A 21,523-nucleotide genomic window follows, 5' to 3' on the forward strand; every position below is an offset into this window, starting at 1 on the left:
AACCTTGTTTTTAAAAATGACAATCATTTATACAACTTAAATAAAAAGTAAATTTTTTACTGTGAAATACATACTAAGTATTAGACTTATGAAAATTCACAAAGTACACTGAGTTTATTAATTCAAAATGTCAGTTGTTTTAAAGTCAAATTCTGCCCTAGAACTAGTGATAGTCTAAGTCAACAGCAACAATAAACAAACCCTTTATTTCCCCCTCTTACTAAAATCTGTCAAGTTTCAAGATATTCTCGTTCTATAGAACTCTGGTGTCAACGGAGAAAGAACACATCAACTAGTTAAAAAAATAGCAAGACAAATACATAAATAAAATAACCACCATTCAGATAAACTTGCAAAAGTTTCAAATTACCCAAGTATTGAAATATCATTAAATTCTTTAGGAACTCTCTCGTAGATTAACATTTGCAAATGTTATTACAATGCAAGTTGAATTCAAATTAAATAAAAGTGTGAAAAGGCAAGTTAAATATTAGATAGTTCCAACGAATGCTTTAAAGTATCAATACAATAAAATACCAGAATGAAAAGGTCAAAAATATGGTAGTCATTACCAAAAGGCAAAGAATAACATATGTACTTTCATATTATCCAGATGACAGAGGTCTTTAATTCAAGCAAATTAGTACTATGTAAGTACTTCATAAAATTATTAATTTAATGCTAACAATGTAAAGTTTACAAAATTTTACTGTTTAACTCTGTAAACACTGAATCTTCTAAGTAGTTTTCCTTCTTTGTCTAAAGAATTAATATATTTACAAATTACTTAATGATGTATTTCTCGATTAACCATTTTTGATAACCTGTAAATAATAGGAAATAGTATGCTGCTTTTCATAGTGATTCTTTCTTTATTATTATTATTATTACTATTATTATTATTATTAATTTATTTTTAATATTTTTGCACTCCAGATTTTATTACCCTTCTGGATCACCCTCTGACTATTCCACATCTCATACTTCCTCCACATTCCCTATGTCAACACAAGGATGAGAACGACCCCTCCCTAACTCCACCAGACCTATAAACTCCCTGGGGCCTCTTGAAGGTTAGGTGCATCTTCTCTGACTGAACCCAGATCCAGCAGACCTCTGCTGTATATGTTTTGGGGGCCACATATCAGCTGGTGTATGCTACCTGGTTGACTATCCAGTGTCAGAGGAGACCTCCAGGGTCCAGGTAATTGAGACTGCTGGTCCTCCTACAGGGTAGCCGCTCTCCTCAGTTTCTTCCAGCTTTTCCCTAATTCAACTACAGAGGTCAGCAACTTCTGTTTGTTGGTTGGGTACAAATATCTGCATCTAAGTCTTTCAGCTGCTTGTTGGGTCTTTTGGAAGGCAGTCATGATAGGTCCCTTTTTGGGAGTACTCTCTAGCCTAAGTAATAGTGTCGGGCCTTGAGGCTTCCCCTTGAGCTGGATCTCCCTTTGGGCCAATTGCTGGAACTACTTTTCCTCAGGCTCTTCTCCATTTTCATCCCTGCAGTACTTCCATACAGAAACAATTATGGGATAGAGTTTTAACTGTGGGATGACAACCCCATCCTTCACGATGACAATCCCACCTTTCTGCTGGAGGTGGTCTCAACAAGTTCCTTCTCCCCACTGCATGGCATTAAATTTATTGCCTTTCCCTTTAAATCTTGAGAGTCTTTCACCTCCCCGGTCTCTTGTATATTCTGAAGGGTCACTTCAGCCTCCTATCCCCAGAGGTTGCCTGTTTCCATTATGTTGGCCCTAGGGCTTCAAACGTTTTCCCCCACCTGATACCAGATCATGTTCCCCTTTAACCTCTTTGGCAGCTGACCTTTCTCTCCCAGGTCCCTCCTTCCCTGCATTGTGGTTGCTATCTTCTCCATACCAAGTGGGACTGAGGCATCCTCACTTGGGCCCTTCAGCTTGTTGACCAGTTTGAGTTTTGTGGACTAAATTTTGGGTATTCTGTATTTTGGGTTTTTGGGTTTTTTTTGGCTAATATCCACTTATTAGTGAGTATATATCATGCATGTCCTTTTGTGTCTGAGTTACCTCACTCAGTATGATATTTTCTAGATCCATCAAATTGCCTGTAAACTCAGGATGTCTTCATTCTAAATGGATGAGTAGTATTTCATTTTGAAAATAAACCACATTTTCTGTATCTATTCTTCTCTAAACATCTGGGTTGTTTCCAGCTTCTGGCTATCACAAATAAGGCAGCTATGAACATACTGAAACACGTGTTCCTGTGGCATGGTGGGGCATGGTAGGGCATCTTTTGGGTATATTCCCAAGAGTGGTCTTCAAATAGATCTATTTCCAATTTTCTGAGGAATCTCCAGATTGATTTCCAGAATGGATGTACCACTTTGCAATCCCACCAACAATGGAGTAGTGTTCCTTTTTCTCTATATCCTCACCAACAAGTGTTGTCACCTGAAGTTTTGATCTTAGCCCTTCTGATTGGGTTTAGGTGGAATCTCAGGGTTGTTTTTATTTGTATTTCTCTGATCTCTAAGAACTTGAAACATTATTTTAGGTGCTTATCAGCCATTCAAGCATCCTCTGTTGTGAATTTTCTGTTTAGTTCTATATCCCAATTTGAGTGGGTTGTTTGGATATTTGGTGGTTAGTTTCTTGAGCTCTTTGTACATTTTGGGTATTAGCCCTCTAAAGTATTTTGGGAAAGTGAAGATTTTTTTTCCCAATCTGTAGTTTGCTGATTTGTCTTACTTACATCAACCTTTGCCTTACAGGAGGAGCTTTCCAGTTTCATGAGGTCACATTTATCTATTCTTGATCTTAGAGCATGAGCCATTGGAGCTCTGTTTAGGAAATTTCCCCCTGTGTCAATGAATTTAAAGTTCTTTCACACTTTCTCTTCTATTAGATTGAGTGTGTCTGGTTTTATGTCAAGGTCTTTGATCTATTTGGACTTGAGCTTTGCGCAGGGTGACAAGTATGGATCTGTGTTTTCTTTTTTTTTTTCCTTTCTTCTTTTTTTCATACAGACAGTCAGCTAGACCAGCATCATTTATTGAAGGTGCTTCAGTTTTTTTCCATTGTATATTTATGGCTATTTTGTCAAAGATCAAGTGTGCATAAGTGTGTGGTTTTATTTCTGGATCTTAAGTCTATTCACTGGTTAACCTGTCCATTTCTGTACTAATATTATGCAGTTTCTATTACTATTGCTCTGTAGTAGAGATTGGAGACAAGGATGCTAATTCTCCCAACATTTCTTTTATTGTTAATAATTGTTTTCACTCTTCTGGGTTTTTTGCCTTTCCAGATGAATTTGAGTATTGCTTTTTCCATATTTTGAAGAATTATATAAGGATTTTGATGGGGATTTCATTGAATCTATAGATTGCCTTTGGTAGGATGGCCATTTTTACTATACTAATTCTGAAGATAACTGAGCTTAGGAGATCCCCATTTTTTGAGATCTTCTTTGATTTCTTCTTGAGAGACTTGAAGTTATTTTAACACAGGTCTTTCATTTGTTTGCTGAAACTAAAATATTCTAGGACAAAACAAATTCAAACAGTATCTATCTAACAATCCATCACTACAGATGATCCTAGAAGGAAAACACCAACACAAGGAAGGTACCTACACCAAAGAAAAGAAAAGCTATTAAGCATCTCACAATAAAGCCAAAAGGAGAATATCAAAAACATATAAATACACATACAAAAACAAATAAAACAAGAACCAACAGTCATCTGTCTTTAATATTGCTCAATATTAATGGACTCAAATCATCTATCAAAATAAGCTAACAGACTGGATACACAAACAAGACCCAGCATTTTGCTGCATACAAAAATCACAGCTCAATAATAAAGTCGGACACTATCTCCGAGTAAAAGGATGGGAAAAAGTCTTCCAAGAAAATGTTCCCAAGAAAAAACCTGGAGTTGTCATCCAAATAAAATAGAGTTTCCACCAAATTTACCAAGTGTGATGAGCAAGAACACTTCACATTCATCAAAGGGAAACACCACAAAAAAAATTCTCAATTCTGAACATCTATGTCCCTAATTCAATGGCACCCACATTTATAAAAGAAACTTTACTAAATATCGAAACACACATTGAGCCCCACATAATAATAGTGGAGGACTTCAACACTCCTCACCAATGGACAAGTCATTGAAACTGAAACTAAAAAACAGACAGTGAAATGTACAGAGGTTATGAAGCAAATGGATATAACAGACATCTACAGAACAGTTCACCCTAAATCAAAAGAATACACCTTCTTCTCAACACCTCATGGTACCTCCTCAAAAACACACCATATAATTGGTCACCAAACAACCCTCAACTGATATAAGAAGATTGAAATAATCTCATGCATCTTATCAAATTATCAAGGACTAAGGCTGTTCTTCAGTAATAGCAAAAACAACAGAAAAAGAACATACATGTGGAAACTGAACAACTCTCTACTCAATAATAACTTGGTCAATGAAGAAATAAAGAATGAATAAAACACTTCCTGGAATTTAATGAAAATGTTCACACATCATACATTGTGGAGTGTCTGTGTCTGTCTGAGTCAGCTTCTTGGTGGACCCTTTCGGGAAAACATCTATGTCAGACTCTTGTCTGCAAGCAAGCATAACAGAGTATTGTTGATAATGTTAGGGACTGGTGCTTTCCCGTGGGATGGGTGTCAAGTTAGGCGGTTCAATGGTTATCCATTCCCCCAGTCTCTCTTCCAATCCCTTAGTGCCTGCCTTTATTGTGGAAAGAATAAATTTATGGTTGAATGTTTTGTGGGGATGTTCCTGTCTCTATTGCTCCACTGGGTTTCCTGCCTGTCTACAGAAGGTGGCCTCCTCTGGTTTCATATCCCCAATATAGTGAGTTACAGCTAAGGTTCCCTCCATTGCTACTTGGGCACCTCCTTTATCCCAGTTCTCTGCATTCTGAAGATGCTCTTTCCACTTCCTTACTCTGTCAGTTGTAGATTTCCATTCATTTTCATGGCCATCTAGCAATCTCTCCTTTTCTTTATAGTTGATCCTGGACACCCAAAATTCCCTTCCCACTCCCCTCCTTCCATCTGCCTTTTATTCCTTTTTTATTACCTCTTCTGAGTGAGATTCAAGCATTCTCCCCTTTGCCTTCATTCTCTTGTAACTCCTTTGGTTCTGTGGAGTATAGCATGAGTATTCTGCATTTTATACTTAATATCCACTGGGGTATAGCATGAGTATCCTGCATTTTATAGCCAACATCCACTGGAGTATAGCATGACTCTCCTGCTTTTTATGTCTAATATCCACTTTTACATGAGTACATAACATGCATGTCCTTTTGGGTCTGGGTTCCTCACTTAGGATGATAATCTCAAGTTCCACATATTTGCCTAAAAAAGTCATGATGCCTTTGTTTTTTAATAGCTGAATAGTATTCCATTGGGCAGATACACTACATGTTCTTTATCCATTACTCAGTTTAGGTACATCATGGTTGTTCCTAGTTTTGGGCTATTACAAATAAAGCAGAACTGAACATAGAAGAGCAAGTGTCAAGTGTCTTTATGGGATATTGGATCATCTTTTAGGTATATGCCCAGGAGTGTTATAGCTGTGTCTTGAGGTAGGACTATTGCTAGGTTTCTGAGAAATTGCCAAATTGATTTTTATCTTTTTTTTAAATTTTTCATCTTAAAACTGTAGATTCACATGTTAGAATTGCAGGTATGGTTAAATACAATTTTATTAGTTGCAGACAAAAAGAACTTTATAATGTGCTAATATTCTGATTCTATAAATTCTTCTTTGCTATTTTAAATCTGGATAACCATGCAATGCTTTGCAGGAGCTTTTTGATGGGTTGTGAATGAAACACATGAAGAGGAACAGGGTTGTAAAAATCATAAATGACACATAAAATGAAGTCATCAATGAGTAAAAATGATCGGGTTTTAGATTTAAAATTTTCTTTTTAAATGCCCTTATTGATTTGTTGCAAGTACTGTTAACCCTGTATTTGGCAAATGGTGAGGACATTATCACTTGCATTCTCATTTGTAATAAAACAGATTAACTTGCTGTGAAATTGTAAGTAGACTGAGACACAACAGTAACCACCTAATGAACCAGAGCACACTGCAGTTAAGTATCTAAATAGATGCATACTGATTACAGGGTTGAAAAATGGTTGTGTTTACTTGCAAAGAAGAAATTGTTTATAGAACTATCATTTTTTTGGGGGAAAATTAACCTTCCACTTCCATAAAGACTATTTTTTAATATATAATGTCTGATTTTTTAATAAGTTAAATACAATGTTGTACCATACAGTAAACATTTATTCTGATTTTTTTTCATTTAAAAAGTTTTGATTTATTTATTTTATATGCATAAGTATTTTTATGCTTCAATCAATCTTTATTGTCTTCTTTTTTTTACAATGTTATTTTACAAAACAAAGATAAATGTACAGATTTTAAGCATTCTTGCATAAAAATATACAATACATTTTTGTCAGTACTTTTTTTCAGATTTTAAAATAATTTTTCATAAAATTGTATGAATATATTTATTAGTCAGTACTTGATTTTTTTAAAGGTTTGATAGTATGCATGGAAAAATTAATAGTTACAATGAGCATAAAGTACATGTAAAACAAAATGTAACATGGAAATAGTCAAAGTTTTCTTGTTGTATAAAGATTTTTTTGTTTTGTTTTGTTTTCTTTATTTCTTGGACATCATACATTCTGTGAGTTGTTTCTGGGGCAGTGCGAGCCTCTGGGGTTAGCATCCCACTATCAGTGACTGCATATTATGTCTGTTCTTTTGTGACTGGGTTATCTCACTCAGAATGATATTCTCTAGATGCAGCCATTTTCTTAAGAATTTTGTCAAGTCATTGTTTCTGGTGGCTGAGTAGTATTCCATTGTGTAAATGTACCACAATTTTTGTATCCATTCATCTTCTGAAGGACATCTGGGTTCTTTCCAGCTTCTGGCTATTATAAATAGAGCTGCTATGAACATTGTGGTGCATATATCTTTGTTGTGTACTAAGGTGTCTCTGGGGTATATGCCCAGAAGTAGAATAGCTTGGTCTTCAGGTAGTATTATGTCCAATTTTCTGAGGTATCGCCAGACTGATTTCCAGAGTGGTTGTATTAGTTTGCATCCCCACCAAAGGTGGAGAATGGTTCCTCTTTCTCCACAACCTCGCCAGCATCTGTTGTCATCTGAGTTTTGGATCTTGGCCAATCTGACTGGTGTGAGGTGGAATCTCAGGGTTGTTTTGATTTGCATTTCCCTGATGGCTAAGGACAAACATTTGGAGAAAGAAATTAGAAAGAAAAAATTTATGTACCCTTCACAATTGTCACAAAAACTATGAAATACCTTGGTGTGACTCTAACTAAGCAAGTGAAGGACCTGTATGACAAGAACTTCAAACCTCTAAAGAAAGAAATTGAGGAGGATCTCAGAAAATGGAAAGATCTCCCATGCTCATGGATTGGAAAGATAAACATTTTAAAAATGGCCATTTTACCAAAAGCAATCTACAGATTCAACGCAATCCCCATCAAAATTCCAACCCAGTTCTTCATGGAATTGGAAAGATCAATGTGCAATTTCATATGGAATAACAAAAGACCTAGAATAGCGAAATCCATCCTCAACAACAAGAAAACATCTGCAGGAATCACTATCCCTGACCTCAAGCTATATTACAAGGCAATTGTGCTGAAAACTGCATGGTACTGGTATAGAAATAGGCATGTGGATCAATGGAATAGAATAGAAAATCCAGAAATGAGTCCTCACATATATGGTCACCTGATTTTTGACAAAGGAGCCGTAAACATTCAATAGAAAAAGGACAGCATATTCAACAAATGGTGCTGGTCCAACTGGCACTCACCGTGCAGAAGAATGAAAATAGACTCTTTCTTATCTCCTTGTACAAAGCTCAAGTTTAAGTGGATCAAAGATCTCCACATTAAACCAGATACACTGAAAGTATTAGATGAGAAAGTAGGGAAAACTTTAGAACATATAGGCACAGGAGAAAATTTTCTGAACAAAACACCAATGGCTCAAGCTCTAAGGTCAAAGATTAACAAATTGGACTTAAGGAGATTGCAAAGTTTCTGTAAGGCTAAGGACATTGTCAAGAAAACAAAATGGCAGCCAACAGAATGGGAAAAGATTTTTACCAACTCCACATCAGATAGAGGCCTCATATCTAAGGTATTCAAAGAACTCAAAAATTTAGACACCAGAGAATCAAATAACCCTACTAAAAAATGGGGTACAGAGCTAAACAAAACGTTCTCAGTTGAGGAATATCGAATGGCTGAGAAATATCTGAGGAAGTGCTCGATAAAGACTATTTTTTAAACACTCCTAACTGTAAAATGATATATGACATTAGATTTCTCTAAAATGATATAAAATAAAAATTTTAAAAATTCAAACCAAACTAAAACATAAAAAAACAAAGAATGCCTGTAACTTTCAGAATATCTTAGGAATTTTACTAATTTTAATCTTTAACGAATTCATATATTTGTATAATGCATTCTGATTTCTCTCAGACTATCCCTTTTATATAAGTTCCAGGTTGATAAGCCTCCTCTTGCCTAATTGTCTCTTTCATATTCCTACATTTTTGTTATGTTTTGTGAGCCACTAGATTGTCACATAACTGACTGTGTAGCCATGAGTGGATCATAGTGGGGCATGTTTGATTAGTGAAGATTTTTGTCAGTTAGTCATGGGCACTTATCAGAATAGCAATATTGAAGTAGTAACACCATGGGCCTAATTATGATATTGACATGCTTTGGTTAAAGCAAGTTCAAGGGCATAGAAAAATCTTTAACCTTTTACAAAGTAAAAAGTTGTATGAAAGACTGATAGCTAATACAGTTTTCATGATGCCAGTATCCACCATGGAGTGGGGTGTTGCAATGATGGGGCAATGCAACTGTTTGAGGCTCACCTACATCCCTGAGAGTCACCCCTCTGCCATCCTCTGTAAGCTAGCCCCACAATCTCATTTGTTTAGTACACTGAATTTTGGAGGAATCCTGATGTCTTTTTGTTACCTGTACCTTATCTTTAATGAGTGCATGTTTGTATATTACTAGGAAAAGTTTAAAGCAACAAATTGTCACCAAGTGTGATATATGGGATAAACAAAGGTAGACTTGGAAGGAATCATTTTGTGTTTCTTGCATAGATGGCAAAGCATACAAATGAGGTGGCGGTAGATGCAATTTTAGAGGCAATCATAATATGACATCCATATATGGTATATGATAGTGCAGCTTCTTGCTACAGTGGTAGTTTCATGGGTCTTGCTCTGGGCCTTAATATATGTAACTAAGGTTGTGTCATCATGAGGTGGAGTATCTCAGGGTAACCATCTTCTTCCATATGGTAAGGTGAGGGATTCCTACTTGATGACTGAGGTCTACCATGTGAATATGAGTATTTCCTGAAAATAGTTGAATTAGAGAATGTACCATTCAAGTCTCTGAGAATAGGTCAAATGAGAAGAGAATGAGTTAACTACCGTATTACCATAAAGACAATTACTTCATGTTCTTTGCTATATGTGGATTCTAACTTCACTATTTACTATGTGTAATATTTGGGTAAAAGGATGTCAGGAAACTAAAATAGAGTTACTGGAGGGAGATATATTAAGGGAGAAGGGGTAGTAGATCATTTGATTTCTAATGATTTTTATTGTTTTTACCCCTTAAATCAGGCTTTCCAAATTCTTTAACTATTTCACATAATTCACATAATAGAGCAAATAAGGATTGGGAAGATAAATTATTCAAGTACAAGTTTTTTATCAAATACTAATTTTAAATATTTTGGGCACATTGTTCTTTATATTATTATATATTTTCTCATATATATATATATATATATATATATATATATATTATTGTGTGAATGTTCCTCTAATCTTCCTTTATTCATTATAAGTTGTATTTTTTTCAAGGTAGTAGAAATGTTAATATTAGTGTCAGTTGTCCTGTTTATCCCAAATCATCAATATCAATAACTAAAAACAATCAACATATATTATTGCAGGATATAAGAGGTATGTGACTGTGTATGCCTGTATGTGATTGCTTGTATAACTACACACTGAGGTTGATCTTTCAGTTATAATTTCCAAGCAACTACATTATTATCTTCTTTTTTTTACAACTTTATTTTAAAAATATCTTATCCATTCACTTATCCACTCACTAAAAGATATCATTAATTAAATTAAATATTTTTGCCAAATTTTAATATTAAAATTTAGACAATCACAAATTTTTTTGCATTTTATGTATTTATTTTGCCCTAAACCCATTAATATAATATTGCAATAAACGAGAAATGGTCTTGTTTTGGGAATTATTATTATTAATAATTTTTTTTATTTATGTGTTATGTTTGTTTTGCCTTTATGGATGTATAATGTGTGTGTCTGCTGTCCATGAAGGCCCAAAGAATGGGTCAGACTCCCTGGGTCTGGAGTTATGGAGAGTAGTGAACTGCAATCTGTGTGCTGGTAATTGAGCTTACATACTGTGAAGGAGCAGCCTCTGCCCTGAACTGATAAGCCACTACTCCATCCTCTTGTTTGAAATTATTTTCTGAGATATATGCTCATGTGCATAGATGTTCAGGCATACTTACTATGTGGGAAATATATATCAAAGATGACCAATCAGGTTGGACTTTTTACTTATAAACTTCCAGTTTTGAAAGAATTTGTGGTTGAAAGCCTCTATATAGATCTTTCTGGACTTTCTCATACACCCCTCCAAACTACAAAAAAAGGTTTCTTTTGTAATTTTTTCTATTTTATTTGCTTTATATATTTCTTTAGATTGTGCCTTATGTGTACTGGGGAAACCATAAAATTTCCTGTATATTACACACCTTAGTATCTTGTTGTTTTACTCCTTCACTGTTGGTGGGGCTGTAAGCTGGTACAACCACTCTGGAAATCAGTCTGGTGGTTCCTCAGAAATGAGGACATAGTACTACCTGAAGACACAGCTATTCTACTTCTGGTCATATACCCCAAAAATTCTTTAACATATAACTAGGACACATGCTCCATTATGTTCATAGCAGCCTTATTTACAGAGAAGCTGGAAAGAACACAGATGTCCTTCAACAGAGAAATGGATACAGAAAATGTGATGCATTTACACAATGGAGTGCTACTCAGCTGTTAGAAACAATGGCTTCATGAAATGGATGGAACTAGGGATGGATATAACTCATGCTGAGTGAGGTAGCCCAGTCACAAAAGAACACACATGGTATGCACTCACTAATAATTGGATACTAGACCCAAAGAGCTCTGAATACCCAAGAAACAACTCACAGACCTTATGAAGCTCAAAAAGAAGGAAGGCCAAAAAGATGGAAGGACAAAATGTGGAAGCCTCAGTCCTTCTTAGAAATGAAAAGAAAAAGAAAAATATTGTGTATTCATCATATATTATTATGTAACAAATTTTGTGAGCTATAATAATATTTTATAAAGTAAATAAATTAATAAAATAATTTTAAAATATATTTATACATGTTATGTATATTAACATTTAAGATAGATATGATTATAAGTGTATAAATGTGCTTGTATTTAACCAAACGTTCCATTGCTGTGTATAAGAAATAAAAATAATGTTGAAGAAAAAAAAGAATCTTGTTTTAAGACTTGGAAATAACAGTGAAGGATTAAAAAATGTACTACCTTTTTATAATAACCCATTTTTAGAACAAATACTATAGCTGGTATATTAAGTATCTACAATTCAGTTCAGTAAAACTATATGTTACCTAGATGATGTTATAATATAAAAAGTAACTTTAAAATAAACATGGTACCACGATAACTGTTAGACTTTGTCCTAGTTTCCTTTTTATCCCCTGTGGTAAACAACATAACCAAAAGCTATTTGGGAGGAGGATAAATTTCTTGTTATCCATTAATCAAGAAAATGCCCCACAGATGTGCTGACAAGCCAACTTAATTATGTAATTCCACAATTGTTTCTCAGTTTGTGTCAAGTTGACAAAAAAACTAGCCAACACATGTTCCCAATGCTGCTAAAACAGATTATAATAAATGTAGTGGCTTCAAACAATGCATTTTTTTCATGTTATTATTTTGTAGGTCAAAAATAAGATAGAAGTTTAATGTGGCCAACTTCAAGGTGCTTAGTAAGCCCATGTTCCTTTTTCTAGGTTAAAAAGTGGATACCTTTCTTTGTGTTTTTCAGCTTCTACAAGCCATTTTGCTTCTTGACTCATGATTTCTTTTACCTCCAATTCCAACAATATTGCACTCCTTTTTTGATCTTTGAAATTTTCTGAAATCCTTGTGATAAAATATGATTCACTGAAAATTATATAAGCCTAATGTAATATTTTCATTCAAACCTGGGAAGTCCCCTTGGCTATATAATTTAATGAGTAATATGTATTCAGTTTCCTGGCAATTGAGATATAAGATGGAGATCTTTGGAAGGAAATTGCCAACATTCTGCCTGCTGAAATGACAGATATTGTAGAATATTAACTTCTACAAACAAAGTAATAACTTCTAATTATCATTTCATTATTTTGAAATTGAACTTTTTCTTTAGGTGATTTACAAATTTTGAGGTCATTATGCAAAATCAATATGGAAATATACTAATTCTTAACATTGTAACAATTGGATTGCTGATTATGTAATTACAGAAAATTTTGATGGATAGTTTAGTGTAAGGAATTTATTATGTATGAAGTGAACACTTTATAGAACATTCACTATCTCTGGATTTATACTGGTGAATCATATTTATACTATATGTGCATTAACACTAAAATTAGTTTTTACCATATTAACTTAATATTCAGATTGCTTTTAAGTATAAAATTAAAAATGATATTGAATAGCTTCAGTCCTTTATAGATTTTATACCTGGCACAGAAGGTAGCCTCTTCAGGTTTCATGTCTCTATGGCTAGGCATCACAGCTAAGGTCATCTGACTCGAGATTGCTGGGACTTCCTAGAGGTTCCCCACCAAACACCCTCTTCAGTTATAGATATCCATTTATTTTCCTGTCCGTCTGGATCTCTCTCTTATCTCTCACCATACTTAATCCTGTCCATAATTTCCCCACCACCCCATCTCACCCAATTCCCTTTCTCCTTTTGCCTTCTTTGTTTCTTCTTCTAAGCGTGATTCAAGCATCCTCAATTTGACCTTCCTTCTTGTTTAACTTCTTGGAGTCTGTTCTTTATGGCTAATATCTACTTATTAGTGAGTACATACCATATATGCCCTTTTGGGTCTGGGTCACTTCACTCAGGGTATTTTCTATTTCCATCCATTTTTGTGCAAATTTAATGTTGTCTTTCTTTTTTAATAGCTGAATAGTGTTCCATTGTAAAAACAAATGACATTTTCTGTATCCATTCTTCGGCTGAGGGACATCTATTGTTTCCAGTTTCTGGCTATTACATATAAGGCTGCTATGAACACCTTAGCACATAGTATTGCACATGTTTATGTGGTATGGTGAAGCACTTTTGGGGTATATGCCCAGAGACAACCATTTTCAGTTTTCTGAGAAACCTCCAGATTGGTTTCCAGAGTTGTTTTACAAGTTTGTAATCCAACTAGCAATAGAGGAGTGTTCTCCTTTCTCTGCATGGTTTTCAGCATGTGCGTACACTTGAGTTTTTAATCTTAGCCATTCTGATTGGTGTAAGGTGGAATTTCAGGGTCCTTTTGATTTGTATTTTCCTGATGACAAGTGAATTAGATCATTTCTATAAGTGCTTCTCAGACACTGGATGAGATTCCTCTGTAAAGAATTTTTCTTTAGCCCTGTGCCCTATTTTTATTTATTTATTTATTTACTTACTTACTTATTTTTGGTTTTTCTCTTTTATTGGTTATATTATTGATTTACATTTCAAATGTATCCCCCTTCCCTGCTTCTGTTCCATGAGCCTATCTCCTTTCCCCTTCTCCTGTCTCTATGAGGGCATGGCCCCCACCTGCCTACCCATTCTTGCCTCAGCATCCTAGCATTCCCCTATCCTGGGTCATCAAGCTTCCACATGAAGAAGTGGCTTCCCTCTCACTGATGCTTAATAAAGCAATTCTCTGTTACTTATTCAGCTGGAGCAATGGCTCCCCCCATGTGTACGCTTTGGTTGGTAGTTTACTGCTTAGGAGATTTGCAGTGTCTGGTTGGTTGCTATTCTTGTTTTTTCTATGGTATTCCAAACTCCTTCAGCTTCTTCAGTCCTTGTTTTAACTCCTTCACCGGGGTCTCCATGCTCAGTCTGATGTTTGACTGCATGCATCCACATCTGTATTGGTCAGGCTCTGGCATAGCCTCTCAGGTGTCAACTATACCAGGCTCCTGTCAGCAAGTGCTTCTTGGCATCAGCAAGCATGTCGGGGTTTTGTATCTACATATGGGATGGATCCCTAGGTAGGGCAATCTTTAAATGGCCTTTTCTTTAGTCTCTGCTTCACTAATTTTTTTGCATTTTTTAAAACAGGATGCGTTCTGGATTAATATTTTTGAAGTAGGTGGATGGCCCCATCCCTCAACCTGGTGTACCCTGTTTTTAATTGGGTTAGTTGGTTTGTTGGAGTCTGACTTCTTGAGTTCTTTATATATTTTGGATATTAGCCATCTGTTGGATATAGTGAAGATCTTTTCCTAATTTTTAGTCTGTCACTTTGATCTGTTAACAGTGTCCCTTACCTTTGAAAAACTTTTCAGTTTCATGAGGTCATATTTATTAATTGTTGACCTTAGAGCCTAAGGCTTGGTGTTCTGTTCAAAATATTCTTGTGTACCAATGTATTCAAAGATATTTACCTCTTTCTCTTCTATTAAATGTAGTGTAACTAGTTTTGTGTTGAGGTCCTTGATCCACTTGGACTTGAGTTTTATGCAAGTGATAGATATGCATAATGTTCATATTCTTCCATAGGCAGACATTTAGTTAGATCAACACAGTTTGTTGAAGATGCTTTTGTTTTTCCTTTGTATTGGTGTTGTCTTCATTTTCAAAAATAGGCTACCTCCTGTAGCTTGACAGAACCCACACTGAGATATAAAGACTCCAATCTACCCACATAACTTTCAACCTAAAATCTGTCCTATCTAAAAGAAATGCAGGACATAGAGGGAGCAGAGCCTGAACAAATGACCAACCAATAACTGACCTAACTTTAAACCCATCCCATGTGCAAGCACCAATTCCTGACATTATTAAAGATACTCTGTTATGCTTGCAGACAGAAGCCTAGCCTAACTGTCCTCTGTGAGGTTCTACCCAGCAGCCAAAAGAAAGAGATGCAAATACCCAGAGCCAAACATTGAACATAGGTACAATACTCTTATTGAAGAGTTGGCAGAGGATAGACGTCCCTGAAGGTGATAGGAACCCCATTGGTAGACCAACAGTGTCAATTAACCTGGACACCCGGAGTTCCCAGAGACTGAGCCACCAACCAAAGAAAGAGGCCCCAACACATATATAACAGACATCCAGCTTAGTCTCTATGGCTGCCCTGTCTGGCATCAGTGCAAAAGGATGTGACTAATCTGGCAGAGAATTGATATTCCAGGGTAGGGGCATAACCAATGTGGAGCGTATCATCTCAAAGGAAATGGAAATGGGGGATGGGGAATGGGGATGGAAAATTAGAAAAGGGGATTCTTGGAGGGAGATACTGGGAGGGGGAGCAGCATTTGGTCTATAAATAAATAAATATAATTAAACAAAAGTGACATTATATAAAGACGAATTCTAAAAGTCATACCAGATACTTTGAAAACATAAAATATTTAATCTTTATTAAGATTAATTTTTAAATATAAAATTCTAAGTAATGTTAAGGACTTGACAGTGGTAGACTATTTTGTCAGTTTGTAAAATGCAGCATTGCATCCTATAATTTTTTCAAAATATTATTTGGTAGAAATCAGCATATGTCTTTTATAAATCCTGATACATTAAAGCATACTGTTTTCAAATATTCTTGAATTCAGAAAAATTAACCATCTAATAAATATAGCATTGACATCTTTCACAGGGCTCTTATGGATATTTGTAAACCCTCCTTAATACATAATAATATTACTCTTTAGACCCTGTATGGATTTTATCAGCTAGACATTTGTGATATCAATAACTATTAATCCACACCTGTCTCTGTCTGTCTCTGCATCTCTTTCTGGTTGTTCTTTCTCCCGTTCATGTACCATTTCAAGACATGTTAATATTGCATGTCTTTCTCAACTATTGCTCTCCACCTTTTGAGTTTTGAATGAGAGTCTCTCATTGGACCTAGATAGCAGTGTTTTAGCGAGCCTAGCTGGTCAGTGGTGTCTGGAGATGATCTGGCAGCTGTCTCTCTCAGTACTGGGATTATAATTGCATGGTGACACAACCACATCTCCTTTTATGGAGTCTTTGAATTTGAACTCAGGTCTTATGCATACACACAGTGCTTGACCCACTAAAGTATTTCTCTATGCTCCTCTTTAGCAATTTTAAGAAAGAAAACTTAACCTAACTTCATTTAAGCCACGTGGAACCTTCTATTATTTAATTGTAATGACATGCCATTTATTTCTCTAAAGGTATCTTTAGGTATTCAAGTTCACATAGTATGCTGTGTATATTTTCAGGATAAGTGCAAGGCGAATGTTTCCAATGTTATTTCTAAAAATTTCATGAAAATTTCAGCACACATGCGAATCATTTTCCATTTCATATTCTGTTAGGAACGGATTCCAGAAAGTCCTTCTCCTGCTCCCTCTCTGGAAGAGAGTCATCGTCCTGGGAGCCAGACCTCCTCTCACCCAAGCAGCAGTGTGTCCAGCTCTCCCTCACAGATGGATCATCAATCAGAGAGAATGGGTGAGTGATTGGCCTGAAACAAATAATTGAAAAATACTCTTAGGCAATTCTATATTACTTAACTAAAACAGGAAAAAGGTTTCCGAAGAACTGGCACTTCTTTAATATGAATGCCTTTTTGAAGTAATCATAGTTTGTGAAGCAATACAGGAAACAGTAGAAATAATAGAACGTGTTAAACTTTTCATACCCACCGTAGTTTTTGTTGTTGTTTTTGTTTCGTTTTGTTTTCTCAAATGATATCTCACTTCCATGTCACCCCTTCACAAGCCCCCCCATACCACAACCACTCTCTCTTCCCTTCCCTTTGAGTGTTTTCCCCACCAACCCACCCTCATGCCCTACCCCTCCAGCATACCCCTATACTAGGGCATAACACCTCCACAGGTCCAAGGGCCTCCCCTCCCATTGATATCACACAAAGTCATCCTCTGCTACCTATGTATCTGAATCCATGGGTCTCTCCCTGTGCATTCCTTGGTTGGTGGTCTAGTTCCTGGGAGCACTAGGTGGACTGGCCAGTTGATGTTGTTCTTCCTATGGGGTTTCAGTCCCCTTCAGCTCTTCCAGTCTTTCTTCAAGCTTCCCTACCAGGGTCCCTGAGCAAATTGTGGTGGTTGGTTTCAAGTGTCCACTTCTGTATTGGTCAGTTGCTGACTGAATCTCAAAAGGAGCTGTCATACCAGATTTCTGTCAGCAAGTGCCTCTTTGCAAAGTCAACATTGTCGTGTTTGATATGTGCAGATAGGATAGATCCCCAGGTGGGTCAGTTCTCGAATGTCTCTTCAACCTATGGTCCATTTTTTGTCCCTGTTCTTCCTTTGGACAAGAGCATTTATGGGTTGAACGTTGAGATGGGTGTGTGGCCCCATCCCACCACTGGGGGCAGCATCTATCTACTGGAGGTGGTCTCTCCAGGTTTTATCTCCTCTTTGCTAAAATCATCCCCACTGGTTCTTGGGAGCCTCTCTTTTTTCTGGTATCTCTTAATCTCTTGGGATTTATATCATGAACTATTTATTGATACACTATATGTCTTAGATTAATGTATTGGTATGTATTATTTATTATTAGATACTATAGTTGTCTAACATTCATAGCATCCGTGGCTTATTTGATATAGCATATACTTTAGAGAATTAGTCATTTAAAGATAATTAAAAAGCTAACTAACACACACTATGCCACAATGTTGAAAAGTGCATTTATCTACATTTTTCTCTCAAGTTTTACCTCTTAAAAATTGTAATAGGGCCTATCTGACACTTAAATTTGTCGATATAATTTTACTGTAGCTATCTTTAAGTCCATTTAGCCGTTATGAATTTCATTGTCTATAATATAGAAACATTTACTTCCATGCCTGTTGCACTGAAATATTCTGAGATGTAACCTTGACTATCTGTGGATAAAAAACATTTCATCATATCAAAGTGCTAGGAAAATTTGAGAATATAAATATATTTTGCTGTGTTTATTTTTGCTTTGCTTAACATTTCATTCTCTATGATCTTACTCATATATACAGAAATTGTCAGGAACACACAGCTGAATAAATTCTCAGTATAAAATAATTGCAGGTTATTTTTACTTTGTAAAATGTTCATAACTTCTATTTTTACATAATCTAGTATCTTCAGTATATATATATATATATATATATATATATATATATATATATATATATATATATATATATACTGATGAAGAAATCTATCTCCAGAATTTTTTTATGTGTTTTAGATCTTACAGCTCATGGTAGTGCTTATTCTAGGTCCTACAAAATAATCGACTGCTGAAGGAGAGAAATTCAGGCGATTAGGATCTTTATTCTGTTCTAAATTTGTGCTATGGAAAGATAGGCATAATTTCTTCTTCATGGAAATTTATCCACATCTATGTTTATCAGCATTATATATTGTCTGTGTTCCCAGTTTAATAAATAGCTCAGTGATTCTTTTTATTTCCTTACAACTTTATTTTAAAAAGAGAGAGACATGTACCGATTTTTAAAAGCAGTTTGGCATAAAACTATATAAATATATTTTTGTCAGTACCTGATTGTTTTAGAGGTTTGATAGTATGCATTGATTATTAAACAAAACTGCTAATTATAATAACCTGTGAAATTTTTTAAAGGTACTACAAATTTAATTCACTTGATCGAGAACACAGTTCGAGCACCAACATACTTTAAAGCACCAACATGCTTTGCTCCTCAGTATCTCCTTGGGAGTTCCTAATGCACAGTGAGGTTAAACATATAATGAATAACAGCTTGATTATTCTGTTATTTAGTGATGAAGTTTTAGTTCCCAGAAAGAGATAATTAACTATTCCTCTAGTTTATGGACAGGGTCTACCTAGCTCTTATATAATTGAGTGCAGTGAATATAGGAGATCTGAATAAGATGAGAAGCCAAAGCTGAATACGTTTACTGACTCACAAAACTAAATGAAGTCTATATTATTTTGTTGGGATAATCTTTGTACTGAGTTTTTGAAAGAAAATATGGAAGCTATTTATTTTTATGTAATCTGTCTATGCAGGAGAGAGAATCTGTTTTTGAGTTCCAGATAAATGTTGAATGTATAGGGAACTTCACACAGTCTGTGAGTTGTTTCTGGGGCAGTGCGAGCCTCTAGGGTTAGCATCCCACTCTCAGTGACTGCATATTATGTCTGTTCTTTTGTGACTTTGTTATGTCACTAAGATGATATTCTCTAGATGCATATATTTTTTTTAAGAATTTCATAAAGTCATTGTTTCTGATAGCTGAGTAGTACTCCATTGTGTGAATGTACCACAATTTTTGTATCCATTCATCTACTGAAGGACATCTGGGTTCTTTCTAGCTTCTGGCTATTATAAATAGATCTGCAATGAACATTGTGGTGCATGAATTTTTGTGTATATTGGAGTGTCTCTGGGGTATATGCCCAGAAGTGGAATAGCTGGATCTTCAGGCAGTACTATGTCCAATTTTCTGAGTAATCGCCAGACTGATTTCCAGAGTGGTTGTATCAGTTTACAACCCCATCAGCAGTGGAGAAGTGTTCCTCTTTCTCAGCAACCTCACCAGCATCTGCTGTCATCTGAGTTTTGGATCTTGGCCAATCTGACTGGTGTGAGGTAGAATCTCAGTGTTGTTTTGATTTTCATTTCCCTGATGGTTAAGGATGTCGAGCACTTCCTTAGATGTTTCTCAGCCATTCGATATTCCTCAATTGAGAACGTTTTGTTTATTTCTGTACTCCATTTTTAATAGGGTTGTTTGATTCTCTGGTGTCTAGCTTTTTGAGTTCTTTGTATACCTTGGATATTAGGCCTTTATCTGATGTGGACTTGGTAAATATCTTTTCGCATTCTGTTGGCTGCAGTTTTGTTTTCTTGACAATGTCTTTAGCCTTACAGAAACTTTGCAATCTCATTAAGTCCAATTTGTTAATCTTTGACCTTAGAACTTGAGCCATTGGTGTTTTGTTCAGAAAATTTTCTCCTGTGCCTATGTGTTCTAAGGTTTTCCCTACTTTCTCATCTAATAGTTTCAGTATATCTGGTTTAATGTGGAGATCTTTGATCCACTTACACTTGAGCTTTGTACAAGGAGATAAGAAAGGGTCTATTTTCATTCTTTTGCATGCTGAGTGCCAGTTGGACCAGCACCATTTGTTGAATAGGCTGTACTTTTTCCATTGAATGTTTACGGCTCCTTTGTCAAAAATCAGGTGACCATATATGTGAGGGCTCATTTCTGGGTCTTCTATTCTATTCCATTGATCCATGTGCCTATTTTTGTACCAGTACCATGCAGTTTTCAGCACAATTGCCTTGTAATATAGCTTAAGATCAGGAATAACGATTCCCGAAGATGTTTTTTTTTTTTTGTTGTTGTTGAGGATGGATTTCGCTATTCTAGGTCTTTTGTTATTCCATATGAAATTGCACATTGATATTTCTAACTCAATGAAGAACTGGGTTGGAATTTTGATGGGGATTGCATTGAATCTGTTGATTGCTTTTGGTAGGATGGCCACTTTTAAAATGTTGATCCTTCCAATCCATGAGCATGGGAGATCTTACCATTTTCTGAGTTCTTCTTTGATTTCCTTCTTTAGAGGTTTGAAGTTCTTGTCATACAGGTCCTTCACTTGCTTAGTTAGAGTCACACCAAGGTATTTCATAGTTTTTGTGACTATTATGAAGGGTATCTTTTCCCTAATTTCTTTGTCCACATTTGTCCTTTGAATATAGGAAGGCTACTGATTTGTTTGAGTTAATTTTGTATCCAGCCACTTTGCTCAACTTGTTTATCAGCTGTAGGAGTTCTCTGGTGGAATTTGTGGGGTCACTTAAGTACACTATCAAGTCATCTGCAAAGAGAGATGTTTTTACTTCTTCCTTTCCGATTTGTATTCCCTTGATCTCCTTTTGCTGTCTAATTGCTCCAGCCAGGACTTCCAGTAGTATGTTGAAGTTCACGAAAAAAGAAAAGAAAACACAAAAACAAACAAACAAAGAAACAAAAAAAAGTCATGCTCAATCCTTACAC

General features: G+C 35.5%; 1 protein-coding gene across 1 annotated transcript in view; it reads left to right on the forward strand.

Moving 5' to 3' along the window:
- Positions 1-21,523, forward strand: part of DACH2 (dachshund family transcription factor 2) — a gene marked incomplete at both ends in the record, with an annotated part of 540,251 nt that overhangs the window by 434,326 nt on the left and 84,402 nt on the right. Inside the window, one exon of the mRNA XM_080910121.1 lies at positions 16,835-16,970. Within this exon, the coding sequence (XP_080766247.1) occupies positions 16,835-16,970 (136 nt within the window). The remainder of the gene's footprint in view (positions 1-16,834; positions 16,971-21,523) is intronic.

The sequence above is a fragment of the Micromys minutus genome, assembly GCF_963924665.1.
Source record: "Micromys minutus genome assembly, chromosome: X".
Taxonomy (NCBI): Eukaryota; Metazoa; Chordata; class Mammalia; order Rodentia; family Muridae; genus Micromys; species Micromys minutus.